At 45.7% G+C, this 26,352-nt stretch overlaps 1 protein-coding gene across 2 annotated transcripts; it reads right to left on the bottom strand.

The window, feature by feature from the left end:
- Window positions 1-1,247: 1,247 nt before the first annotated feature.
- Window positions 1,248-24,970, bottom strand: LOC129194166 (bifunctional 3'-phosphoadenosine 5'-phosphosulfate synthase 2-like). Of its 2 annotated transcripts, XM_054799181.1 has the most exons (13): window positions 24,238-24,970; window positions 16,061-16,175; window positions 15,751-15,986; window positions 14,288-14,426; window positions 12,641-12,759; window positions 7,272-7,385; window positions 7,081-7,192; window positions 6,810-7,015; window positions 6,177-6,312; window positions 5,354-5,622; window positions 5,052-5,281; window positions 3,370-3,519; window positions 1,248-1,408 (listed from the first exon to the last, which is right to left on the bottom strand). In XM_054799181.1, exons 1-12 carry the CDS (start codon window positions 24,262-24,264, stop codon window positions 3,378-3,380), a joined length of 1,845 nt encoding a protein of 614 aa, XP_054655156.1. In that variant the 5' UTR covers window positions 24,265-24,970; the 3' UTR covers window positions 1,248-1,408; window positions 3,370-3,377. The 2 variants fall into 2 exon arrangements, with proteins under 2 accessions (XP_054655156.1, XP_054655154.1); XM_054799179.1 differs by having other exon boundaries at window positions 1,265-3,519; window positions 24,238-24,968.
- Window positions 24,971-26,352: the final 1,382 nt, after the last annotated feature.

The following is a 26,352-nucleotide window of genomic DNA, read 5'->3' as shown; positions in this document are numbered from 1 at the left end:
CAGATGAAATGATCTGATCCCATGTAAGACTAATTAAAAATCTGCTTCTTGCAGGAGAAGACGCTTCTCTTTGTGAAGAATGCTCTTCCCCAGCTGAAGTGCAAGGTAAGCCGCTTGATGACAGGTTGAATTGTCACATTCATCAGCAGTCCATCCTAATTTATTCTTCATCCATCTTGAAGACATGACCACAGCACCCTGCTTGTATGACGCCTGAGCTGCCGAGAGGGAAATGCATCAGACATCCACTGCTTAGGGTGTTTTTGGATCAAGTAAGTTGTAGCAGCCGATCGCCAAGGTACTTTGGGTGGATCGTATAAACGTCACTTGGTAGATGTCCCATGACATGGGTCATCTCCCCTCCTGGTTGTCAAAGATGAAGCGCTGAAGAGACGTGTCATCTTAGTGGTTGTGGTGATGGGATAAACTAAGTGAGTGGTAAGATGTTTATATCTAGAAGAAAACTTGTGTGTTGACTCGTCGTGTAGAAAACATGTCAATAGTTTGATGGCTTTGCTTCCCGTCATCAACTCCGCTATAGAAATGTGTGTTTTCTACACTTGCGTTTGTTCAACTATGATTTCATGATGCTTGAATATGTCACCTGGACTTCTTTGACTAAATCATGTTCATGTCTTGTATATGTGTCATGTTTGATAGCAAATGCTAACCGGACGTAACACATGATGAACGCCTGCTAGCTATTTTCCCTGACATACTACTCAGGTATTATGTGTCATTATCTTTACTGCCGTATCAGTTATTAGTGAGTGATATCAACTACTTTGATGACCTGTACATCATTAGTATTTAGTATAGTAGTTACATTTGATATACTTGATATGTTTTATAGGAAGAGATAGATCACGTCCACTTGTAACTTGCATGCTGAAAAAGCACGTGCACCCCCGATGTACATGTACAACATACACAAACACTCCTATTCATACATACTGTATAGTCAGGATATATTTTCTATGTTTCTAGCAGGACTTTGCTCTTTGAGACTTGCTCATTTTAACAGTAGCTGGCAGGGTGAAAAAGTGTGAGCACCCCCGGTGTACAGAAAGTAAGCCTAAAGTAAACCCTGCACGTGTGAGCATCGTGGGTATAGCTGCACCGGTGTTGTCCAGCAGAGGGCGCCATCGTGCTTTAAATTTGCCGCCACGGCGCCACAGCTCGACCTATGACCTCCAGTTGGTGATTCCAGCATGGACCTTGCACTGCAGCCAAACAAATATTCAGAGCCATGACAAGAAATGCTGCATAAAAACACGAATCATTTTATTCATGTGTGCATTTTACATTCACATCTTCCTCCTCCTCCCATTGAATGCCCGTTTGTTGGAGACCCCACAGACCAGTCCTGTACTGACAGGAAGGCACTTGGATGCTGCATAGAAGGTATCTGCGGCAGGCGGATCACAGCAATTACACAGTGTTGATATCAAGGGTAGTATCAGTACTGGATCGTTACTAGCGTGATGCTGTTGATATTCTTCTGTGTTTATTTGTACAAATATCTGTGTGTTTGTTTCCTCAGGGAATAAATCAAAGTCAAAGGTTAGTAGTTTCTGCACTGACCACTAACTTGACTTTGCTAAAACAATGATATCAAGATAAAGGGAATCATTTGATTTTTATTTAATACATATATTTGATATTTGTTTTGACATGTCTCTCGTCCAAAGTCAGCTGGGATAGGCTCCAGCATACCCCTGCCACCCTAGTGAGGATAGAAAATGAATGAATGTTTATTTTTCTTATCTTGCTGTATTTCCAGTTTGTATCCTTACGTCATTACAAATAAGTTTGCTGGTCAATGAGATCTTCGTACTTTGTTTGATTCTGATGAGTATCAGAATCAGAAGCAACAAGATGAGTCAAAGATCTTGAAAAAGGTGAAGTAAAAAGCATGAGTGTTGGCAATACAGGACCTGTACTGATTGAGCGGGTGTGGGATGAAGAGCAACGTTTGCAGTTTGCCTGCTGGGGTGTTTACAGTCTTGGTTCTTCATTTCAACGCCTGCTCCAAATATCAGAACCATAAGACAAATAGATCCTAAGAGTTTCATTGAAGAGCTGATACCTTGTCTTTTCCAAGAAGAAAGTAAATCACTGCGCTTCTTCCATCAATAGCTGCAGTACGGCACTGAACCCTTCTAAGGAACCAGGCTGGTCCATGGGTGGATTTAAACATCTCATGGAGTTATTCTCATCAGAGGCCATGTTCAATCTTGGAGCGTTCCAAATACGCTGGGGGGGGGTTGGAGTTTGTACACGGCTGATGTACAGTATGTACGCTGCATTCAAGACATTAGGTGGTTTAGGCAGTGATGGCATTGGTGACGCCCCCATCCCATCTTCAGGATCGGGACAGGCTGCCGATCTGCTGTATTTTGAAGATCGGATAATATCGGCTTCTGCCACAAGATCGGGCCAATCTGGTTGCCGTATCGCGTTGGTAACTGTGGACCCCAATAATGCGCCTCAAAGCCGGTTGCCACTCGACCCCCGCCCCCCGCAAGAAGAAGAAAAGGACACACCACCATGCAGACATGTCTGCGTGTACTGTGGTGAAGCTAGTTTTACGTTGGACATCGGATATCGGGCTCCATAGCTACAGCGGTAGTTCGCCCCCACTGTGCCCGAACTGCTGTGTCATGGTGCGGGGAGCTCACAAGGTAAGTGCTGCTATACAGTGGCGTAGCTCCGCAGTGGACAGTAATGGTCTCACCTGGCCACCCCAATCAAACATTTATGGCTCCGCCACTGCCGCTCTAACTGCAGGTTGTTTGTATTAGGGACCGTCAATAAATGACTATTGCGTTGGAGAGTTAGTTAAAATAAAAGTCCTATATTGTAAATCATAGTACAAATGGATGTATAACCATGTCACATGATTAGTCCTACCCTACAAACCCTTTTGCTCCAGTGTGATCTTTTATTGGACCTTTTATTGGATTAGGGAGCTGACTCACAACCAATATTGTTGGTCATGCTGTGGAATAAAAAGGCCAATAGTTGGTTTGCATTATTTGGAATGTTTTGAAGAGCTGCAATATGTTCATAACCATACGTCATTCATGTTTGGAACAAAAGATTATTATTTCAAAAAATCAAAAACACGGATTGCAACACTATAGAAAAAAACGTATCGGATGGGAAGCCAACAAATGTGGATGGGGCGGACATGGCGAGATGGTGTTCATGTATCCTTGGCATTCATTATTCTTCCTGGGGACGTATACAAATACAAAAATATGCTAGATGGAATCATTTTGGTTGAGGCTTGATGTGTGACGTGTGCTTGAAGTGGAAGAAAGTGTGTGGGGGGGTATTTTAGAAAGGAATGCACCATCCCAGCACCTTATTGTTTACTTGTCCTTTTGCAGGGAGGTGTAGTACTCCACCAGCACCTTCCAGGCCTTGGGGGCCATGAAACCTTCTGGCGGGTTCTCTCCACTGCGAGCCAAGTTCCTCATCTTGGTTCCGGAGATGAACTCAAAGTCAGCATGACTAAAGAGGAAGAGAAAGACGCAGGGGGAAGTTAGCTTTGTGATGAGAGATGAGAGGAGATGGTGGATGCAGGATATCATCTGCACCAAAACACAACACAGGCAAACTACGTCGAGTATACATGCTGCATATACACGCCAACAACATACTTGCATCTACGCACCTCCCTCTGCCCCCATTACTGCAACTCTCTCCTCCTGGGCCTTCCTCACAAATCTCTCCACAAGCTTCAACTGGTCCACAATTCAGCCGCCCCCATCGTCATCACATCAGGCCCATCACGTCTAGAACTGAATACATTCAAGGCCATCCACAAGCTCCTCTCACTCCCTCAGATCCTCCTCTTCCTCCTCCGTGCACCTCACCGTCCCACCTGTCGCCCCACCACCATGGGTTGCAGAGCTTTCAGCCACTCTGCTCCCAAACTATGGAATTCCCTCCCACCAAACATCTGCAACGTAGACTCCCTTCCTCTTTTCAAATCCACACTCAAAACCCACTTATTCCGGACATCTTATTCCCGAGAATTGATCTTTTCATCATTTCTATGATTTATTTGTACGTATTCATGATGTTTCAGGATTTGACGTGTGCTGCTTTTAGCGGGGTCTATGTGTCTATGTGCAGGCCCCTTGGGTTGCATTGTTGTTATTATTGCACTGTATGGATAAACTCCATATATACAATAGGTATAGATCAGGCTGCATGGGTATCAGCGTCCTGGATGGATAAGAATCAGCCATAAATCCTTAGAGGAATGGATTGTACAGACATGCCCCCCGGTATCGCAACACTAGCAACCGCTTCACAGTCCGTCTAGTCAACAACACCACAGCTTCTTAACCTTTGCACACTCTGTCCAATGGTGTGGAATTGCTGTGTTTTTTAAATAAATATGGTTTTTGAATGGTATCTTAACCCGTGCATCCGCGATACATCCAGGATATAAACGCTATACGTGCCAAGTGTGTGCTTGTAGGCAGGGAAAAGAATGAAAAGATAAGCTATCACTACATAAGCTATAGTCAATAATCACTTCCACGCTAGCATTTATTGAGACTTCCAAGTGTAAAACGAAGCTGGTAAAAAGAAGCCCTGGTATTAGTCTAGGATGCTGTAAATTCCATCAAACATGTAAGAAACAGCCTGAAGGCAAAGGTAAGGTAAGATAAGAGTCTGCATGGCATCATGAATGATGGCTTCATCTTCCAAAGAAAGCAAACCATGAGGCGTGCTAATGTCTTGCGGGGCGTCATGCCGACCAGACGGCCACGCTTTGACACGCATGCTTTGAAAATGTTTCCACAAGCCAAAGAAAAAGCAAAACGCAAGTGTAGAGCTTTCATGCTGGCCAAATAATTAGGTACAATTGGGAATGAATTCAAGACAAGCACTCCATGATTGGTGTGTGTGAGTGATAGGAGGAAAAGCTGGGGTGTTTGCATGTATAAATCTTGAAGCGCTTGTCTTTGGAGGTTGAAAGCATAGCTTCTTTTTGGGTCAGTACATGACCGCCTTAAATGTCTGCTCACCACTCCGGCTGGTAGAAGTCCATGGCCTTCTTGGACTTCTTGTAGGCGGCCACCCTGAAGGGGATGATCTCCACAGAGGTGAGGCCTGGCGCCATGGTGAGGACCTTGCCCCCGTGCGTAGGCTCATAAAGGTCCTTCTTGGTCTGAGGATGCGGCATGCCCGCGGGGTCCCGGCCCACAATATAGAAGTTGGCTCCAGCGATCATCCGGGCCCTGCAGTGCCACTGCACCTGATGGAGCGTCAGCGGGACCGTCCATCACGTAGAATGGCGACATGCTTGAACTGGCGGCGGTTAGCTTACCTCCGTGGGTCCGGCGTACATCATCGGCGAGGGGAAAATGGCCACAACCGTGCTGGCCGGGTCCAGGACGCCCTCGTCCAGCACGGCCGCATGCTGCTTCATGCGCCATTCCAGAGGTACGTCGTCGTCTTTGGTCCAGCCGCCGAGCGGGTGCAGCAGGAGGACGGGGTTCTTGTAGCCTCGCTCCAGCAGACGCCGCTTGGTGTCCTGCATCAGCAACGCGTGGCCATTGTGCACCGGGTTACGCAGCTGGAAGGCAAATACTGCATCTAAAAAGGTAGACTACATATTACCTTGACTGGATATACTGTATATGTACTCATCATGCCAACAAAGTACTAACCTTACACAGTATCCCACTGAAATATTGCAGTAAACATTCTCTTCAGGCTGTACTCTACTCTACAGTAGGCAGTGTACAGCTGGTATACATTTACTGCTTACTGACTGAAAACAGTGCAACACACAGCCATAAATATCTGGCAATACAAGTGAGTACCAAGAGGGATTTGAGGCTGCACAAGTGCTGCCGGCATTGGAGGAGCTGCGGTTCATTGAAGGGAAACATGAATATACACAGGTGACCGATATACACAGGGTCTACAACATGTAAATTTGCTGCGGGGGATTTTTCAGTGGCCGCTATAGGCAGGTGGCCGTTCTATACAGGTGGCCGCTAAGACATGTTTGACTGTGTTTACATTTGATGGATGATATGAAGCATTGAGGTGTGACAGGAAGTGGCAAACACTCCATGTAGTTTGCTGTACTCCACTGAATCGTACATCAAATGTCACAAGCAGACAGAACTTGCGTTTCTCACCTGCTTTCATGTCTTTGAACTTCTGCTTGAGCTCCCGCGGTGTAAGGCGGTACTGGTCCAGTCCGTCGTTCCATCGGATGGGCTCTAGGGCCTCCAGGTCACCGCCCACCAACCAGTCCCCGCCCTCCATGACCATCTGCATGAGGTCCACACGTCACTATGGTTGAATGCTGCATTCACACGCCATCTTTGTGTTGCTTAAAGGACCCCCGCTAGTACGGTTCCATCATCAGAACCCTCATGTGCACCGAGGGAGCAAACGAAGATCACTTGAGAGACAGGTCTCGGTCTGCTTGCAAGTGAAGTATGGTGCGTTTCGGATTACTTGATCTGAAATGTGAGCGCTCCACGAACAAAGGAGATAGAAAGATGACAAACATGGAATATGCTGTCATCTGCTCTCTCTGTGCATGTGCGACATCGACACTCTTTAAAAGTCTACCTTACAAAGCTTCGATGAAATCTATGCTGCTAAACACAAGCCAGCAGATGTCGTTTTCTTTAGGAAGCCGTCCTATCAGGTCCTTAGTTTATTAGCGCACAGACCGTGTGATTGTCATGATGAAGGTGAGGACCAAAGTACCTTTCTCCTCTGCCTGCATCTGATTGGCAGGTGATGAAGAGAGGCCTCACCTTGATGTACGGGTGTTGTGGGCAGGTGGTTCCCCACTGTCTGGCACAGCGTTCTTCCCTGCGGTGCTCAAAGAACTCAGGGTTCCGCAGGATTGCCACACGGGTGCCCTGGTACTCCAGAGTTAGCGCCGCACAGCCATCCAGTTCTCGCTTGGTCTCCATGCCGATGGGCAGGACGATGGGAACGGACATGTTGATGGCGCCACCTGAGGCGCATGCAGTGGTTAGAGGTCACGACTCGAGGGGTCGCGAGCGTGTGGGATGATCTTACCATCCAAGAGGTTGCCAAAGTGCAAGACCTGGAGGAACTCTCGCTCTCTCATGAAGCCCTTCAGAGGACTCGCCCAGCCCTCGGCCAAAACCTGCACCCACTGCAAGTCCAGCTGCCACAGAAGAGAATCTACTATGAAGTGTGGGCTCGTCTAAAGCCTGCGTCCATCCGCTATGGAGACTGGAGGTCACCTTGGTGATGCTGATGGTGGGCAGCGTGCTTGCATCCGCCACTGCCAGATTCAGCCTGTTCTCCGGAACAAAGAGCTCATTCACCTCCTCCATGATCTCACTGGGCACGATGTTCTGCACGCATGGACGGGAAGGTACGATACTCATCTTTGTCATGTCACAGCCTCTCGTCTCCTCAGGCTGCCTGTTCTCAAAACTGAGACCTCTAAAAGCAGTCCTCAAAATGTGTCCCCATCACAATAACAGGAGCATGTTGTCACATCATTACCATGAAAGTGCCTTTTTCATGAGGTTCTAAGAGTTATTTTTAAAAAGGCTTTAAAAGTGTTTGATGGAAAATCATTGTCTTGTCCTGCACAAAGACATTAGGCCTCATTCACGAACATCTTCTTAAAAGTCTTCTTAAAAAGTGTACTTAAGAAGGCGCGGGTTGGAAACTGCGCCACATTCACGACACGTTCTTAAGTAGGGATAATCGTTCGCACCGGTGTTCTTAGGTTGATGAATGCCAACTGCGATGCCCGCGCATGTGAGGCCTAATTTGCATAGGTCACCGCCTATTATTTCCTATATAAGGTCAAAAATGTGGCAGCTGGAGGCGGAGATGGCAACGCGCAAGGGCAAGACTGAGAAGCAGCTGGACAACAAACGAAAGAAAAAGTTCAATTCTACTGAAATAGAGGTGCTTTTACAAGGAGTGAGCGAACACAAGACCACCTTATTTTCACGTGTATCCACCGGTCATCAGGCCATCCAAAAAGAGTCGGCATGGAGCACCATTGCAGGAAACATAAATGCCGTTTCCACGGAGAAACGCGCCACCGCAGAGGTTAAAAAGAAGTGTTTTGACTTAAAATAGACGTTCTTACGCACAAATTTGTTCTTAAAGCCTTCTTACAAAGATTTTTGGCATTCACGAAACATGTTCTTAACTCACAGTTCTTAGATCTAAGAACAAATTCTACGAACGCTCAGGAGGACTCTTACGCACAAGCAAAGCTTGCACTTTCAATGCGCAATCGCCCTCATGATGGATTTTGCAACCTGATCCCAAAAAATGTAGTGCAAATAAAATATCCCAACAATGATTTATCATCAAAACAACTAAAATATACTCCATGGATAAATATATATGCAAATCCCAATTCATCAAAAAAAAAGGCTGCCTGGACGTGCGCTGCGCAGAGAGAGAATGTAAAGGGACCATTAGATTTATTTGCTGAAAGCCATCATGATTGTGTAAATATTTTCTAGAGATTCTGAAATGGTTTGGTTTCTGATTGATGGCCCGCCTCCCGTTTCCTCCAGATCCCTCCGGTGCAGTCCAATCTTTTTTTTTTAGTCTATTTTAAGTCAAAACACTTCTTTTTAACCTCTGCGGTGGCGCGTTTCTCCGTGGAAACGGCATTTATGTTTCCTGCAATGGTGCTCCATGCCGACTCTTTTTGGATGGCCTGATGACCGGTGGATACATGTGAAAATAAGGTGGTCTTGTGTTCGCTCACTCCTTGTAAAAGCACCTCTATTTCAGTAGAATTGAACTTTTTCTTTCGTTTGTTGTCCAGCTGCTTCTCAGTCTTGCCCTTGCGCGTTGCCATCTCCGCCTCCAGCTGCCACATTTTTGACCTTATATAGGAAATAATAGGCGGTGACCTATGCAAATTAGGCCTCACATGCGCGGGCATCGCAGTTGGCATTCATCAACCTAAGAACACCGGTGCGAACGATTATCCCTACTTAAGAACGTGTCGTGAATGTGGCGCAGTTTCCAACCCGCGCCTTCTTAAGTACACTTCTTAAGAAGACTTTTAAGAAGATGTTCGTGAATGAGGCCCAATGACTGTCACTCCTACGTGACGCTTTGGTGTTTTCTCCTTGTCTCCTTCTTTGACCTGCCAGGGATGTCAAATAGACGGAAAGTAGCCTTTGGGCTAATTGTGGCATATTTACAGTACATGGAAGCCTTCATGAATATGCACTGTCCCATTTTCAATACATAAATACGAATACAAATAAAATGCACATACATCTCCCTCACCTGTTGACTTGCCTTGTGAGAGAAGAGGTGCTCACACGCTCACTTGGCAACTTCCCTGTTTTCATGACATCGTGAAGGAAAAACCTCCTTCCTGGTGGATTTCTGACCTGCCCCTACCTAGATGAGCGCACGGCCACCACAGGCTTTGCTACACATCTTAAAAGAGGGGTGCTCACACTCTTTCAGACTGTGAGCTACTGTTAAAATGAGCAAGTCCCAAAGAGCAAAGTCCTGCTAGAAACATAGAAAATATATCCTGACTATACAGTATGTATGGATAGGAGTGTTTGTGTATGTTGTACATGTACATCAGGGGTGCACGTGCTTTTTCAGCATGCAAGTTACAAGTGGACGTGATCTATCTCTTCCTATAAAACATATCAAGTACAGTCAAACCTGTCTTAGCGGCCACCTGCCTATAGCAGCCACTGAAAAATCCCCCCCAGCAAATTTACATGTTATAGACCCTGTGTATAGCTGTCACCTGTCTAACGCAGCCAGCGGCCACCCATTTTGTCTCCCTTGGTCAATATCTGACCGCATATAGCGGCCAAATTACCAACTCAAGTAGAAGCTTCATGCACGAAAAAGTTCCGTTTTTCAATCAATGAAGCCGTCGTGTGTAGTGTGTCGTGTGTCAGTCACAATCATTCACAAGATCCACACAAACTGTCAGTTGTTCCACATAAAAAAGCCGTCTTCTTTTGAGCTTGCTATTTCCTGGTCAAACATTTAACTTTAGGAGCATTTGCACCAAAACATTACCGCAAATTAGGCTGGGAACAGGACGTGCTCCCAGCGACGCTACAATTAAAAAAAAAACATATGCTAGCATGCATGCGGCAGCGGGAGCAAAACTGAGTTCGGTTGTACTTAATTGAAGTATTTTAGAATGTACTCACGTTATTTTTTATCAATCCTCATCCACAAATCCATCAAAGTCCTCATCTTCTGTATTCGACACAGACAAAGCCGTCTTCTTTTCCGTTCGCTGCTAGTCTGTTAACTTGTCAGTGTTATTCAGCTCCGAAGCAAAGAAGGAAACTTCTCCTGTTGCTTCTGCCAACTTTATTTATTGAACGCGACCACCAGACAGCAGCTCAGAACACACACACATCTCTCAGCATCTCTCTCCTTCCTGCTTGCCCACAAGGCAAAGGTTAAACAAGCCCCACTACATAGCTGTCCAGCCAATGCCTGTAAGAAATGACAGCGTTTATTTCCTGGTGTGCACTGGTCAATACTGTAATGCCGCTTGTTGTGGGGAAGGAGAGACTCACGTCGCCGATGCACTTTAATGGCTTTATTAACAGCGGAGAACACTGCAGGACTTTACATCCACGCCAACATAAACACACTTCCCAACTCTCTCCAAACTCACAGCTAGCACTGAGCCTAGCTCTCCTGCTCGGGACGCCCACCGTCACTTCCCGTCACTTCCTGATGAACTAAAGCTGTAATGACACTCTGCCGTATAAAAAGTAAAATATTAAAAACAAGCATAAGACATTACTAGCACAGCTTTGTTCTGTGGGTGGTGGATATATTCTATCAGTTATTATTAAGCCTCTAGCTTCCTTTTAGTAAGTAAAAACCTTGGCTATGATTGCACTACATTGTCATGTAGACCTACAAAGTACACTTGGAAGAACAAGAGGTGAATAAATGTATTGCAACTGATGTGAAACTGATGAGGGGTAGGATTAAATAAGCTTTGCTTCTTCCTACTCCTTTTTGGACATGCAAAATTGTGAATTGTACTATGTGATGTGCTACTGTTTGACTCATATGCATGTTCAGGATGAATTAAAACCATGAACCATGATAATAACAAGCCTAGTAGTGCTGTACAACTTTTATCTGCAGTCCGCAGTGCCCTCTGCTGGTCAACATTATTATTATTATTATTTTCCCTTTTTTTTCTTTTTTTTCCTCTACTGGTCAACATTCAAACTGGACGCCAACCTGTCTATAGAGGCCACCTACAGTATCTATAGCGGCCACTTTTGCAGACTCCCTCTAGTGGCCGCTTTAGACAAGTTTGACTGTATATCAAATGTAACTACTATACTAAATACTAATGATTTACAGGTCATCAAAATAGTTGATATCACTCACTAATAACTGATACGGCAGTAAAGATAATGACACATAATACCTGAGTAGTATGTCAGGGAAAATAGCTAGCAGGCGTTCATCATGTGTTACGTCCGGTTAGCATTTGCTATCAAACATGACACATATACAAGACATGAACATGATTTAGTCAAAGAAGTCCAGGTGACATATTCAAGCATCATGAAATCATAGTTGAACAAACGCAAGTGTAGAAAACACACACTTCTATAGTGGAGTTGATGACAGGAAGCAAAGCCATCAAACTATTGACTTGTTTTCTACACGACGAGTCACCACACAAGTTTTCTTCTACGTAGATATAAACATCTTACCACTCACTTAGTTTATCCATCACCACAACCACTAAGATGACACGTCTCTTCACCGGTTCATCTTTGACAACCAGGAGGGGAGATGACCCATGTCTACCAAGTGACGTTTCACCCAAACTACCTTGGCGATAGACTGGTAGCTCATGATGGACGTAATGGGCACCCCTAGTTTAAAGTGAAGCCCAAAGTCAGTTCCAGAGGTGGGAGTTGGAAGTTTGGTGACTTCGTTTCCCTTCAATGAAGATGCTGACCTAGCATGATGTTGCTGTTCAAATGTGAGTGTCATGTTAGCATGTAGCTCCCATAGCTATGCTAGTGTTGCTAACGTTTACATCCTCCTGTCCCCCTCCTTCATGTTACTATGTTGCATGGCATCTACACTATTACCCTGGTACATAAGTACACGTTCTGTGGCTAAAGTGGATCACCTACATAAATAGTACTTCTTGGAGACACACACTCAGTCTGGACAAACACAGCCCATTAGCATTAAAGCTACGCACGCACACTCACACACGCGCCAAGTTTACCAAAACCACTTTGTCCATTCCAGCATCAAGGCTAAAACACGTCCGATACACCTTTGACATAGTTGAAATATTGTCAGTATAGAAGCTTCCAAGAAGTTAAAAGCTGATTCCACAAATGACCAATAGGTGGTTCTCTGTGTGGAAAAGTTGCAAGGAGGTGAGGAACATGTGGCAATAAGTGTTTCCTGTCAAGTATGACGCACAGCAATGCATCATGGCCGCATGCAGGATGTTTGCACACACACATTTGTCATCTTCCTGTTTCTAATAGATCACTCATGAGCTTCATCCTAGTATTTGTACTTGACGGTCATGTATGATTCATCCACCCTTGTCACACACACACCTCACCTGCTCACGGAGCATCTCCAGCACTTGTTGGACACACTCGGTCACCGACAGCTTCCCTGTTTTCAGTACCAACTCTGGTGCCTCGGGGCGCTCGTACTCTGAGTCGATCCCCGTGAAGCCTGCCGAGCACGTAATTGGCCCCCAATGAGTGTTGCATGACAAGCGTAAGCATGAAATTGGCCCCCAATGAGTGCTGCATGACTAGCGTAAGCATGAAATTGGCCCCCAATGAGTGTTGCATGACAAGCATAAACATGTAATTGGCCCCTAATGAGTGTTGCATGACAAGCGTAAGCATGAAATTGGCCCCCAATGAGTGTTGCATGACATACGTAAGCACATAGTTGGCCCCCGATGAGTGTTGAATGACAAGCGTAAGCATGAAATTGTCCCCCAATGAGTGTTGTATGACTAGCGTAAGCATGAAATTGGCCCCCAATGAGTGTTGCATGACAAACGTAAGCACATAGTTGGCCCCCAATGAGTGTTGCATGACAAGCATAAACATGTAATTGGCCCCCAATGAGTGTTGCATGACAAGCGTAAGCATGAAATTGGCCCCCAATGAGTGTTGCATGACAAACGTAAGCACATAGTTGGCCCCCGATGAGTGTTGAATGACAAGCGTAAGCATGAAATTGGCCCCCAATGAGTGTTGTATGACAAGCGTAAGCATGAAATTGGCCCCCAATGAGTGTTGCATGACAAGCGTAAGCATGAAATTGGCCCCCAATGAGTGTTGCATGACAAACGTAAGCACATAGTTGGCCCCCAATGAGTGTTGCATGACAAGCGTAAGCATGAAATAGGCCCCCAATGAGTGTTGCATGACAAGCGTAAGCATGTAATTGGCCCCCAATGAGTGTTGCATGACAAGCGTAACCATATAGTTGGCCCCCGATGAGTTTTGAATGACAAGCGTAAGCATGAAATTGGCCCCCAATGAGTGTTGTATGACTAGCGTAAGCATGAAATTGGCCCCCAATGAGTGTTGCATGACAAGCGTAAGCATGAAATTGGCCCCCAATGAGTGTTGCATGACAAACGTAAGCACATAGTTGGCCCCCAATGAGTGTTGCATGACAAGCGTAAGCATGAAATTGGCCCCCAATGAGTGTTGCATGACAAGCGTAAGCATGTAATTGGCCCCCAATGAGTGTTGCATGACAAGCGTAACCATGAAATTGGCCCCCGATGAGTGTTGCATGACAAGCGTAAGCATGAAATTGGCCCCCGATGAGTGTTGCATGACAAACGTAAGCATGTAATTGGCCCCCGATGAGTGTTGCATGACAAGCGTAAGCATGAAATTGGCCCCCAATGAGTGTTGCATGACAAACGTAAGCACATAGTTGGCCCCCAATGAGTGTTGCATGACAAGCGTAAGCATGAAATTGGCCCCCAATGAGTGTTGCATGACAAGCGTAAGCATGTAATTGGCCCCCAGTGAGTGTTGCATGACAAGCGTAACCATGAAATTGGTCCCCGATGAGTGTTGCATGACAAGCGTAAGCATGAAATTGGCCCCCGATGAGTGTTGCATGACAAACGTAAGCATGAAATTGGCCCCCAATGAGTGTTGCATGACAAGCGTGAGCGGTGGTAAGCATGTGGTGTACACATCCTGCCAAGCAGTAGCACACACACCTTTAATCTCCCCGGCGCGAGCCTTCTTGTAGAGTCCTTTCACGTCCCTGCTCTCACACACCTCCAGGGGGGCGTGGATGAAGATCTCAAAAAAGGGGAGTCCCGCACTTGCGTGTATTTTCCTGGCCTCGTTACGATCCTGCCCAACAAATGATGATGCAAATATCCACAAAAGAAGGCATTGATAACGTATCAATACATGCTACTCCCAAAAAGTTAGGGTATGCAGTTAGTGTTCCGTCAAGTGGAAATTCAATGATGGGTTCTGTTGTTTGACAAAAATAGCTTCCTTTACTCCTCTTTCAAACCATCTGTTTTCTTTGGCCAAAATCTTTACCTCGCTGTCCTCAAAAGAGTGATTGGTAGCTTTAAGGTGTAGATGTACTGCTGATTGAGGACCACTAGAATTGTCCCTGCAATGTTGATAAAGCCTTTTTTGGAGCACCTTTGAATTGGAATGGTGGTTTGAGGTTTAATTTGGACTCTGTGTTCAGCAGGTTACTGAGACCAAAACCCACAGCCCTTAGTCATGCAAATGAGGTGGAGCCAGGGCCGAGCCAGAACAATAGACGCTAACGAGCCAGTATCAGAGTCGTTCATACCCTACTACAGGGAGCTACACTTCCCTTTGATCGGAGGTGCTAATGGAAGCAGAGGATTAGACCACAACTCCTCCCAGTCTTAGTGTAAGGAACAAATAGGAGGAGGGTGTTGGCACACCAATTCCGCCCACTCTTACTGTATTTAAGGCCTAGGCTACCAGCACTTGTTAGTTCGCTGACGAAGCTCTTCGGATGAGGAGCGAAACGTCCGACACCTTCTTCACAGAAGTACAGATGACGTCTCAGGAAGCCTTTCCCTAATATATATTATTGAACATTTCATTCCCCTTGTATGACAATGGTAGTTAAAAAAACAGGCAGGTTGGCAGGTTGGTTGGTACTGCAAGGTGTCCCTTATTTATAAGTTGGCAATCTTACCAGTGATTTTGCTGATTTGATTTGATTGTTATTGAATATGTTTTGTTGCAGTAGTTGGCAGTAACGTGCAAATGAGCCAGTTTGCTAACCCACACTAACTCCTAAAGGGGAAGAAAGGACGCAAACACCGAGGAAGAAGAAGGCGAGCTCATGCGTGTGAAAGGAGGGTGGTAATGTTTACTCTGCAAGTCCATTTTGGTGTGCACACCTACGTTTCCTAAGGTAGGGGCCTCTGTGCTCCTGCAACATGAAGTCTATTTGATTGTGTTTGTGTAGGACACTGATACTTGAAATGTATCTGACAATCATCCATTCTTTTCACATGAAAAGCAGCTTGTGTGTCAAGATGCTCCACACCGTCCAGCTTTACAGATGCCATGTCTGCTGTGAAGGTAATGATGGTCATTCAAGAGCAGAGGAAAAGAGGTGTGGCATTAACTTCATTGGAGGATGGGTATCCAATGAGGGAGGGGGTGTTCTGACCTTGGCGAAGGGGGAGATGAAACTGGTGATGCAAACAAGCCCCGCGTCCGCAAACAGCCGGGCCACCTCAGCTATGCGCCTGATGTTCTCCTCACGGTCTTCGGCGGAAAAGCCCAAATTCTTGTTCAGGCCGTGACGAATGTTGTCCCCGTCCAGGGAGTAGCAAGGGATGGCATGTGACACCAGGAACTCCTCCAGAGCAAAACTGATGGTGGTTTTTCCCGCCCCAGACAAACCTTGTAGGAGGAAAAAGCTACTCAAGAAGGACACCAATACTAACATTAATTTCCTGCGTGTAGATTTAAAGTACCTGTCAGCCAGATAGTACACCCTCTGAATCCTCCCCGGGTGCCCACAACCTGCCCTCGCTTGCTCCGACTGACATGGTGGGCCTGGTAGACCACATTGGTAGCTCTGTTCAGGTCCTGCCATGGAAGAAAGTAGAAACATTACTCAGCGTAATGACACACGCCCATGATTACTCTGCAAACCATCACGTCCTGCTCCACCTTCTGTACACGCATACGTGTTTAAAGAACATGTGTCCGTGCATCGTTGTCTCACACAAGACAATGCTGTTCCAAAGTACACATTAAGCTCCTGTAAAAGACGCAGAGCCTCAGAACATTTACCAAATCATTCAACTATGAGTGCTGCCCAGCTCATAAGATGATGCTAAATGCTCTTTTACTTGTTTAGCGCTTTGACAGCACATCTACGTACTGATGACGCAGTATCCAGAGCAACTGGGGGTTCAGTATCTCGCCCAAGGACACTTTGACACGATCACGGGAGGATGGAGGATCGAACCCGCAATCACTCTACCACCTGAGCCATGCCGCACCCAAAAGGATAATCACTAAATTAGACCTTTCAGAAGCACTTTTAGCTTTTTCTTGGGCTTTTGTGTGTGTGTGTGTTTTTTATGCCATCACAGAGGGGTACTCGGGATGATGAATGTATGATGATAACCATAGAATCCCAAAGGGACCTACCTTACTGCAACATAGACAGTCTCACCACAATACTGTATACTGTATATACTGTAAATATATCGACTATGAATGATTAATAAATACAGTATAATATTATTCCTACACAACTCCAAGACATAGAATACTTAGCAACTTGTTTGATTTGGTGGTCATTTTGCCATTTCCTGGCATGAATTTTTTAGTGAGACATTTCACACCCTCCCCACACCTTTGTGGCAACGTACTAAAAACGTACTCAACACTAGCAAACATTTAACCCTTGAAATGATTTGTATTATTCCTTAGAAAACAAACAATGACATCTCTTCATGAAATACATGAAATACATAATCGCAGGTGTCAAAGGTTCATTTGATTGCATTGGTATTTTCATGTACTCCCTATGAGGGCATCTTCGGGGCAAAAAATGTACCAAAAACTGCTACCAAATTGTCATACACCTAGACTTTTTAATGCTTTTGAAAAAAAAATCACTTAAACAACTTTAGATGACCAAAAATTATTATTATTATTATTTAAGGAGTTTAAGCATTAAAAAAACACTTCCATTATTATTAGACCGCCCCCCCGGGTTCGATCAAACCCTACGGGTTCGGTGAGTCGGTCCCAGGGGTTCGGCGGAGCCTCCGCCACGGAGGTTAAGACACACCGGACCCATCGTGTCAATTCGTGATGACACGCCCCCGCTTAGCCATCACTGGCTGCAGATAATCACATTACATTGCTTGCCTTGGCCAATCAGTGCTGTGAAGAATTTAGAGCACTCATGGTGTGTTCCATTTGTACTTGGAAGTCGGAATTTCCGAGTTTCTAGCGGGAACACCCGACTGAAACGCCCCCCGAAGTCGGAATGTTCAACTTGGAAGTCAGAGCATCCACACCACCTCTGAGTTAACAATCAATTATGGCTGTCTCATGTGTAAACAGTAAATAATCAATAAACAATTTATAAAAAATATTGCTATAGTGTGAAGTTTTTCCAACTTGGCATCTGGAACGCTTTTAGCTCGGAGATCACGTCACTCTCATTCCGACTTCCCAGTTCCGAGTACAAATGAAACGCACCATCAAGTAGTCAACGTGTGACTGATGTGGTAGCACGTCGTGTGATTTCCTTCTTAATATTTGAATCCATACTATGTCGAGCAAAAAAAGAAAGTGGTGGGACAAACATGTACAGCATGGATTCACATGTATCAGGGACCGTGATGGGAGTCAGCATCCTGTCTCTGTCATTTTGTTCAGCAGTAAACAAACATATACCTATGTCTTGAATTTTTTTTTAAATTATATTTTATTTTTCACTAAAGAAGGGTTCGGTGAATGGGCATATGAAATTGATGGGGTTCGGTACCTCCAACGAGGTTAAGAACCACTGTTATAGAGTCTTGTGAATGTCAACACTGATTTGATGGCTCACGTCTGTCACGTGACGGCGACGGGTCGGTGACGTCATTGTTTCTGTTCGCTTGACTACACAGAAACAACAAGCTGGTGTCTTCACATTTGCCACTTTGAAAAGATAGCGTGTCAGGGCACCCAGAATGCCGTTTCCGTGTGGACGAAAGGCTGAAACCATAAAATACCGTATTTTCCAGACTACTATATAAGTCACACCAGCCAAAAATGCACAACAAACAAGAGAAAAACATATAAGTCACTTTGGACTATAAGCCACATTTTTGGGGGGAAATGTATTTGATCAAATCAGAGACCAAGAAGACATTTCATCTTGAAAGGCAAGTTAACAGGCTAAATAGTAACATGAATAGGTGGAATGTCAACATAACATATTGACAGCTATATAACTATAGCCTAAACAACCTAACTTAACTAGTTGACTTTCTCACTTGTCTTTCTAAGATGATGTTTACATTGTACATATGCCATGGTACAGGAGTAGCAGATACTGGCACACAAGCCTACAGCGCTCTCTTGTGGCTGCCAGTGTGAAAAGAAACATACAGAAGTCGGGTGTACTCTGATGTACAAGTCACAGCACCAGCCAAATCATGAAAAACAGTGCGACTTATAGTCGGGAAAATACGCTACTTTGCCCTTTTGGCCTGAAAACCTTTCCGTGTGGATAGCCCCTAAATGAATCCAAACAAGCTGAAAGTCAATGTTGCGTCTTTTAAAGAACTCTCATGAGTCTCATTTACTTTTCCAGGACTTCTGGGAAAAACAAGTCATCACCGCCGGTGACATCATTGCAACTCATCATGCGACACGTCTGATTAGTGATCCTTGGATTGGGCCATGTCGCAAGGTTGCATTGCTCATGCATAAAATTTCAAATTTCAACTTGTCCCGCCAACGTGTCATGCCTGGCTTGAGACCACTGTGCCTGGCATGGATCAGAAAGACCAGCATGTACAGTAGTGCCTGTGTGGAGCAGGATGCTTTATGAAAGGGGCTGCATTGACTTGCAGGAGGGAGGGAGGAGGTGGAAGGAATGGTGCTGCAGACTGACTGTACAATGTATCTAGTGTGCTGTGGTCTTTCCCCAGCATCTCCACAGACTTTCTGCATGCTAGAAATGTCCGCTACTGTCCTGAAGCCCTGACTGTGGTGCTGTGTGTAGCTGCTCCAGGTGTTCCAGCTCTCCGTCACTTCAGCAGACTGTATGGCGTCCCTAAAATGTCCTAATATGTCACCTTTAGCTCAAAAATGTCTCACGGCAAGGTAGCAATGAATCAGCTAGTCAGGATCATTTCCAAATGATTTCATCTTTAGCGGTTCGTCCAGGCTTCCTTTTTGTGTGCCCAACATCGCTTCCACTTGGAGCTGCAGATGCACAAGCCAATACCTTTCTGCTTCTCAAGACCAATATGGTACCAATAACCACTAACTTGCTTATATCTACTTTTTCAAAATGTAGATGTAAGTGTAGTTAGTGCACATGTGGAGGTACGATGGACTGGAACTGATTAGGATGTGTTGATTAGTCCTAAGGGCCGCATGGTGGTCTAGTGGTTAGCATGTTGGCCAACACAGGAAGAGCCTGGAGATGGGAAGACCTGGGTTCGATTCTCCCTTGGGCATTTCTGTGTGGAGTTTGCATGTTCTCCCCGTGTGGGTTTTCTCCGGGTACTCCGGCTTCCCACATTCCCAAAAACATGCAGGTAAGGGTTAATTGGTGACTCTAAATTGTCCATAGGTATGAATGTGAGTGTGAATGATTGTTTGTCCATATGTGCCCTGCGATTGGCTGGCGACCAGTCCCGGGTGTACCCCGCCTCTCGCCCGAAGTCAGCTGGGATAGGCTCCCCCGTGACCTTAATGACGATGAAGCGGTATAGAAAATGGATGGATGATTAGTCCTAATGAAATATGATGACATCACTACCATCAGGAGAACCAGAGTATAGAGGGGGAGGAACCACCTGCTGTGGCCCAGCAAGGTGCACTGTATTCGTGCACACGCTCTCAGCAGCCGGTGTGATGCCACGGAGGTCTCTTTTCAAATTCAATAATTATCGTCCTGATAATTATCACGCATCCCTAAAAAAAGCCAGCTTTGAAAGGGTGACTTGCATACTGGAAGGCATTACCATGAATACATCCTACATTCAGTGGCGGAGCTACGGGAGCCACCCTTGGTCACTTTCCGGCCACTCCAGTGGCCACCCCGACGACTGGGGGGCAAGTTTTTTCCCGCTTGGACGCATTTGACTGCAGCAGACAACTTTGCGTGTGGAGGAGCTGTCAATAAAAGCGCGTCTTGCATGAACTGCAAGCGGTAGGTAAGTTTTCCATGATGACTTTGGTCGGTTTTCTCACTATGTTGACTTTGGCTTTGTTTGTGAAGCGTGATTCAGCACGTAAATCTGTTAATATTGGAAGGTCTCTGCAGCAGCATGAGTGGGCGTGTCAACCAAGGAGTCGAGAGTTTAAACAGGAGTGCTGATGGGCATCCGCTTCCGTATTATTCCCTGCACGGGTTTGGCCGTCATGATGAGGAGCAGAATCCACAAACTATGCATTGAAAACTTGTCCTTGGCACACTGCTCAGCTACTAATTGCTCCCCAGCGACCCCACTGGCCAACTAGACAATTTAGGTATCAGCTTATGTGAGTAATGGTCTCACCTTGGCCCGCCAAGTGAAACATTTCTGGCTCCGTCACTGCCTACATTTAAATCCAAAGCACCAAGAAAATGATCAGGTTTTTTGAAGAATCAAATTTCGATGTCCGGTGGGATACACTGTACTTGTCTACTATGTGCATTTGTGGTTATTATCGTAATTACTGCAGATTACTCCTCACACTGGAAAAGCACTGCTCGCAGGACATTGAGCTGCTGATGGTGAAATGCAAACCTTTTTATTTACCTCGTGAGTTTAGCGCTGTGTATTTAACTGCTGTTTACATCCCACCACGAGCTAACAACGCTAACGCACTAGGCCTCCTGCATGACATCATTGATAAACACGAGACCAAACACCCAGACGCTGTATTCATCATATCTGGCGATTTCAACCACTGTAACCTCAGGACTGTTCTCCCCAAATATTACCAGCATGTGAGCTTTCCCACAAGGGAAAATAACATCCTGGACCAAGTCTACAGCAACATGAAAGGTGCTTTGAAGGCTGTTCCAAGACCCCACTTTGGAAAGGCTGACCACATCTCCATATTCCTTTATCCAACATACAGACAACTTCTTAAAAAAGCTCCCCCTGTAAGTACAGCAGTTAAAGTGTGGAATGAAGAAACTGATCAAGTACTTCAGGACTGCTTTGGCTGCACAAACTGGGATGTGTTTAAAACTGCAGCGGGGAGGGAAGATTGTACTGTTGATTTGGATGAATATGCTTCTGCTGTTACTGGCTACATTAGCACATGCATAGAGACTGTTACCACCACCAAGTATTACAGAAAATACCCTAACCAAAAACAGTGGATGAACTGTGATGTAAGGGCTAAGCTACGTGCTCGTTCGACTGCATTTGTCATGGGCACCGCTGAGGACTACAAAAAAGCCAGATATGACCTGAGGAGGTCCATACGAGAGGCCAAAAGACAGTACAGACAGAAGCTGGAGGGCTACTATTCCACCTCAGACCCTCGGCGCATGTGGGCGGGGCTCCAGCACATCACAGACTATCGACAGCAGAGTAGCGTAGCCACGTCCAGCGAAACCACACTTCCAGATGAGCTGAATGAGTTCTATGCCCGCTTTGACACCAAAACTCCTGATGAGCAGAGAGGGTGGCTCGACTTGGGGAGCACACAGGACTCACCTCTCATGGTGACATCAGCTGATGTGCGCAGGGTTCTAAACAAAACAAACCCACGAAAAGCAGCAGGCCCAGACAACATCTCAGGACGTGCACTTCGGGTTTGCTCATCAGGGCTAGCTGATGTGCTTGCTGACATATTTAACCTGTCGCTTGCACAAGCATCTGTACCGACCTGCTTTAAGTCCACCACCATAGTGCCCGTACCCAAGAAGAGCAACGTGACCTGCTTGAATGACTATCGCCCTATAGCACTCACTCCTATTGGAATGAAGTGCTTTGAAAGAATAGTCATGACCCACATCAAAAAGAGCATCCCGGCGGCAACTGTGGACCCTCTACAGTTTGCATATCGCCAGAACCGGTCCACGGATGATGCAGTCAACACTGCCATCCACACAGCCCTTTCTCACCTACAGGGCCAGGACACATGTGTCAGAATGCTATTTATAGACTATAGCTCTGCTTTTAATACAGTCAGCCCCCACAAACTCACAAATAAGCTCCTCACACTTGGCCTGTCACCCTCCCTCTGTAACTGGGTGTTTAACTTTCTCACAGGCAGACCCCAGTCAGTCAGAGTCCACAATCGCACTGGGACCCCACAGGGGTGTGTGCTGAGTCCGCTCCTCTACACGCTCTTCACCTACGATTGCGTGGCCTCCCAGAACAACACCAGCATCATTAAATTTGCGGATGACACTACAGTCATCGGACTGATCACTGGTGGTGTTGAAACATCATACAGAAGAGAGGTGGCGGACCTCATATCTTGGTGTCGTGATAACAGTCTCCTTCTCAATACAGATAAGACTAAAGAGATGATCACTGACCCAAGAACAAGGGAAAAGGAGCCGCATAGACCCCTGTTTATTGATGAGACTGAGGTGGAGAGGGTGAAAACCTTCAAGTTCCTTGGCACACACATCAGCGAGGACCTCACCTGGTCTCACAACACCCAACAAATTCTGAAGAAGTCCCAAAGGAGACTGTACTTCCTGAGAAGACTGAGGAAATTTGGCATGTCCACCACAATCCTGAGTTGCTTCTACAGATGCACTATGGAAAGTGTCCTTACCGCCTCCATCACTGTTTGGTACGGTAACTGTACAACACGTGATAGGAAGGCACTCCAGCGGGTGATCAAGACCTCACAGAACATTGTTGGGGCAGCCCTCCCCCCACTGCAAGACATTTATCAATCTAGAGTCCTACGAAGAACACACAACCTCATCAAGGACAGCACACATCCACAACACTCATTATTCACACTCCTACCGTCAGGCAGACGCTACAGGAGTTTGAAGTCCAGGACCACAAGGCTGGCAAACAGCTTTTACCCACAGGCCATCAGGCTTCTCAACGAAGCACTCACACATGCCGCACGCAACACAAGCACACCCTCAAAGCACTTTATTTATTTATTTATTTATTTATTTGTATTAATGTCTCTTCTGTTTTGTTGTTTAATTTATTGGTATTTATGTTTATGTTTCTTATGTTCTTATTCTTTCTTGTGTTTTCTTTCTTTTCTTGGGAGAATGAACAGAATAAGATTTTCATTGCATGGTATAACTGCTGTTTTACCATGCACATGACAATAAAACTCTCTTGAATCTTGAATTAATATAATACGCTTTGATACATATTGATAACTGCTGTATTGACCAGGCAGATATTGGATTGATACAGTTGAGGCTTCTTTGGCCGTGTTGTCCAACTTAGTAGAGCAGTATGTGTGGTGGTGGTGTTGGGGGGGCTGTTCACATTCACAGTGGCCTCTTTCTTTTATGAATAGGGCATATTGACATGAATTCATGCTCTAACAAGTAGCTCATTCACCGTCCAGCACACCTGGTCCATACGGTACTTTGGAATCCACGCGACATGACTTTAGGTCCACTCAGCCAGATGGGACTGGCACTGGGACCCAACATGCTGGACAACTCTTGTGCACCCTCACTGAGGGGGTGTCTAATATTTTGGTTACATTACCCAAAAGCAGGACTCGGTGCACAAGACTGCCAAGTACACGTACAATAACTATTGTTCTAACTACCATGATGTTACATACTGTTACGTTCCACAGGACAATCAGCTGTGATTGTCGTTCTGCAGGTGTACCTAACAAACACGTATCGGTTGCTAATACAAAAGTGATTTTTGACAAAGTTATTTTTCTTATTATTAAAAAAAAGTCGTTTTCAGTTTTGCTGGGAACTAGATGACAGCTCTGATGACTGTCTTACCGTACGAGGCTTCTTCACTCCGGACATTTCTGACGAAGGCGACGCCGCTGATGGGCTGCAGAACACCGGGCTGGCTCCGCTTTGCTCCCGGGGGGCTCGGATGGTGGTGCTGGGGTCGGTCGTCGTGTTGTTAACCGAACAAATTCTTGGCTCCGGTCACCGATAATGAAAAGGGCGGCTTTAAATGGGCTTGCAAGACACGTAGCATTCCGCTGGCTGGCCCAGCCTCCTCCTCTGCCGCTTCCTCCTCCTCCGGCATCCACACGTCAACATAAGTTAGCCCAGTGCTGGCGCTGGAACCCGGCAGCACCCCGAGCCGAGCCGAGTAGTGTCCTGTGAGTGGGGGTACGCTATTTGTTTACGCCTCAAGCAAGTGTAGCGTCTTGTCGAGGAACTTGTCGGTTTGCCTGAATGATTGTTTCTATGCCAAGAAAACTTGTTTCCTGTTCGCCGCCCCAGGATAGAACGACAACTTCCATGTTAGCACAGCTAGCTTGAACATTAGCACGAATGGCTGTCGAACACTTTGTACTCTTAATGCCCCATTGTTTACATTCACAAGTCATTTAGGTGAAACCTCTATTTCAAGTTACACAAGCACGCTAATACATTTATGTCACACAACTAGAAGTGGGCGGATCCATCCAAATATTCCTATTATCGTTAACAGGGTGGTATGAGTTTCCGATCGATACTGGCGTGATGAGATCAATCTTTTTTATGTCCCCCACCCCGAATATCTGTGTGTTTCTGTTGTGTTATTGAAACGTATTTACATATTGGTTACAAACTCAGGGAGTTCGTTATTAAGTTATTGGAGACAGAAATGAAAGAATGCCGATACGGTGTTCTTCACGGTTCACCTTTCGCCAGTGGCGGAGCTATGGGGTGGCCCCACTGGCCATCTTCTAGACCAGTGGTCTCAAACTCGCGGCCCGCGGGCCATTTGCGGCCCCAAAGTCACATTTTGCAGCCCGCGGCTTGACAGGAAAGACGACTGTAAATGCGGCCCGCAAGGTCTAAGTCAGGGGTCTCATACTCATGGCCCGTGGGCCATTTGTAGCCCGCCGAGTCACATTTTGCAGCACGTGACTTGTCTTCCAAGGTCACTGTAATATGGCGTGCGACAAGCCAGTGTTACTCGTAGGATGTACACATAAGCTTACACTGAACTAAGAGTGAGTGAGTCACTTAATGTGGTAAAAAAAATCCACCCATTTTCTAAACCGCTTGTCTTCATTGGGGTCACGGGTAAGCTGGAGCCTATCCCAGCTGAATGCAGCAAAATATAAACTGTGAAATGATTTATTTATTTATTTGATTCCCCCCATTACTGTATCAAGATATTATTGTTATTGTGAGCCATGTATCGCGTGTCGTATCGTGAGGTACCCTGAGATTCCCAGCCGTACTCCCAATACTTGATGTGGCCCAGCCTCACCCAGACTCTACCTCCAGCAGCCCCCAGGTGATTTTTTGTTTGAGACCCCTGTTCTAGACAATTCAGGTATCAGATGATTGCCACCACCAGTACAGCAGAACGGCACCAGGATGAAAAGACACGGTCATGGGAGTGACTTCATAAGTTCTTGTGTCCGACCTGTAGGTTGATCATGAACATCCAAAGGAAGCTTAGAACTTTTTTGAGAGTGTTTAAACAAGAGAGAAATGTGGGAAAATGAGAAACATGCATCGAGTGTATGGTGGGGCTTTTACAGCCATAGAACATATAGAATCATTGCAAACAAATGAAGTTGGCTACTTGGCGGATTTCACTTATTGTGGGCTATTTTAAACGAGGGAACACTGTACTGGTTTTTCATTTTTTTTCCCTTACTGCTGTACAAAGGCACGAGTCAAGGATCATCTACAACAGGGGTCTCAAACTCACAGCCCGCGGGCCATTTGCGGCTTGCTGAGTCACATTTTGCGTCCTGTGGCTTGTCTTCGAGGATTAGTCTAATGTGGCCAGCGAGGTCCGAGACAAGCCAGTGGTACTCATGGGATAAAATAAGCCTCCACTGAATCACTTCCACCCATTTTCTATATCGCTTGTCATGGGTAAGCTGGAGCCTACCCCAGCTGAATGCAGCAAAGTATAAACGATGAAATGAT

Source organism: Dunckerocampus dactyliophorus, chromosome 14 (genome assembly GCF_027744805.1).
Source record: "Dunckerocampus dactyliophorus isolate RoL2022-P2 chromosome 14, RoL_Ddac_1.1, whole genome shotgun sequence".
Lineage (NCBI taxonomy): Eukaryota > Metazoa > Chordata > Actinopteri > Syngnathiformes > Syngnathidae > Dunckerocampus > Dunckerocampus dactyliophorus.
Note: the sequence above shows the minus strand (reverse complement) of the source record. Positions and strands in the feature narration are given on the sequence as shown.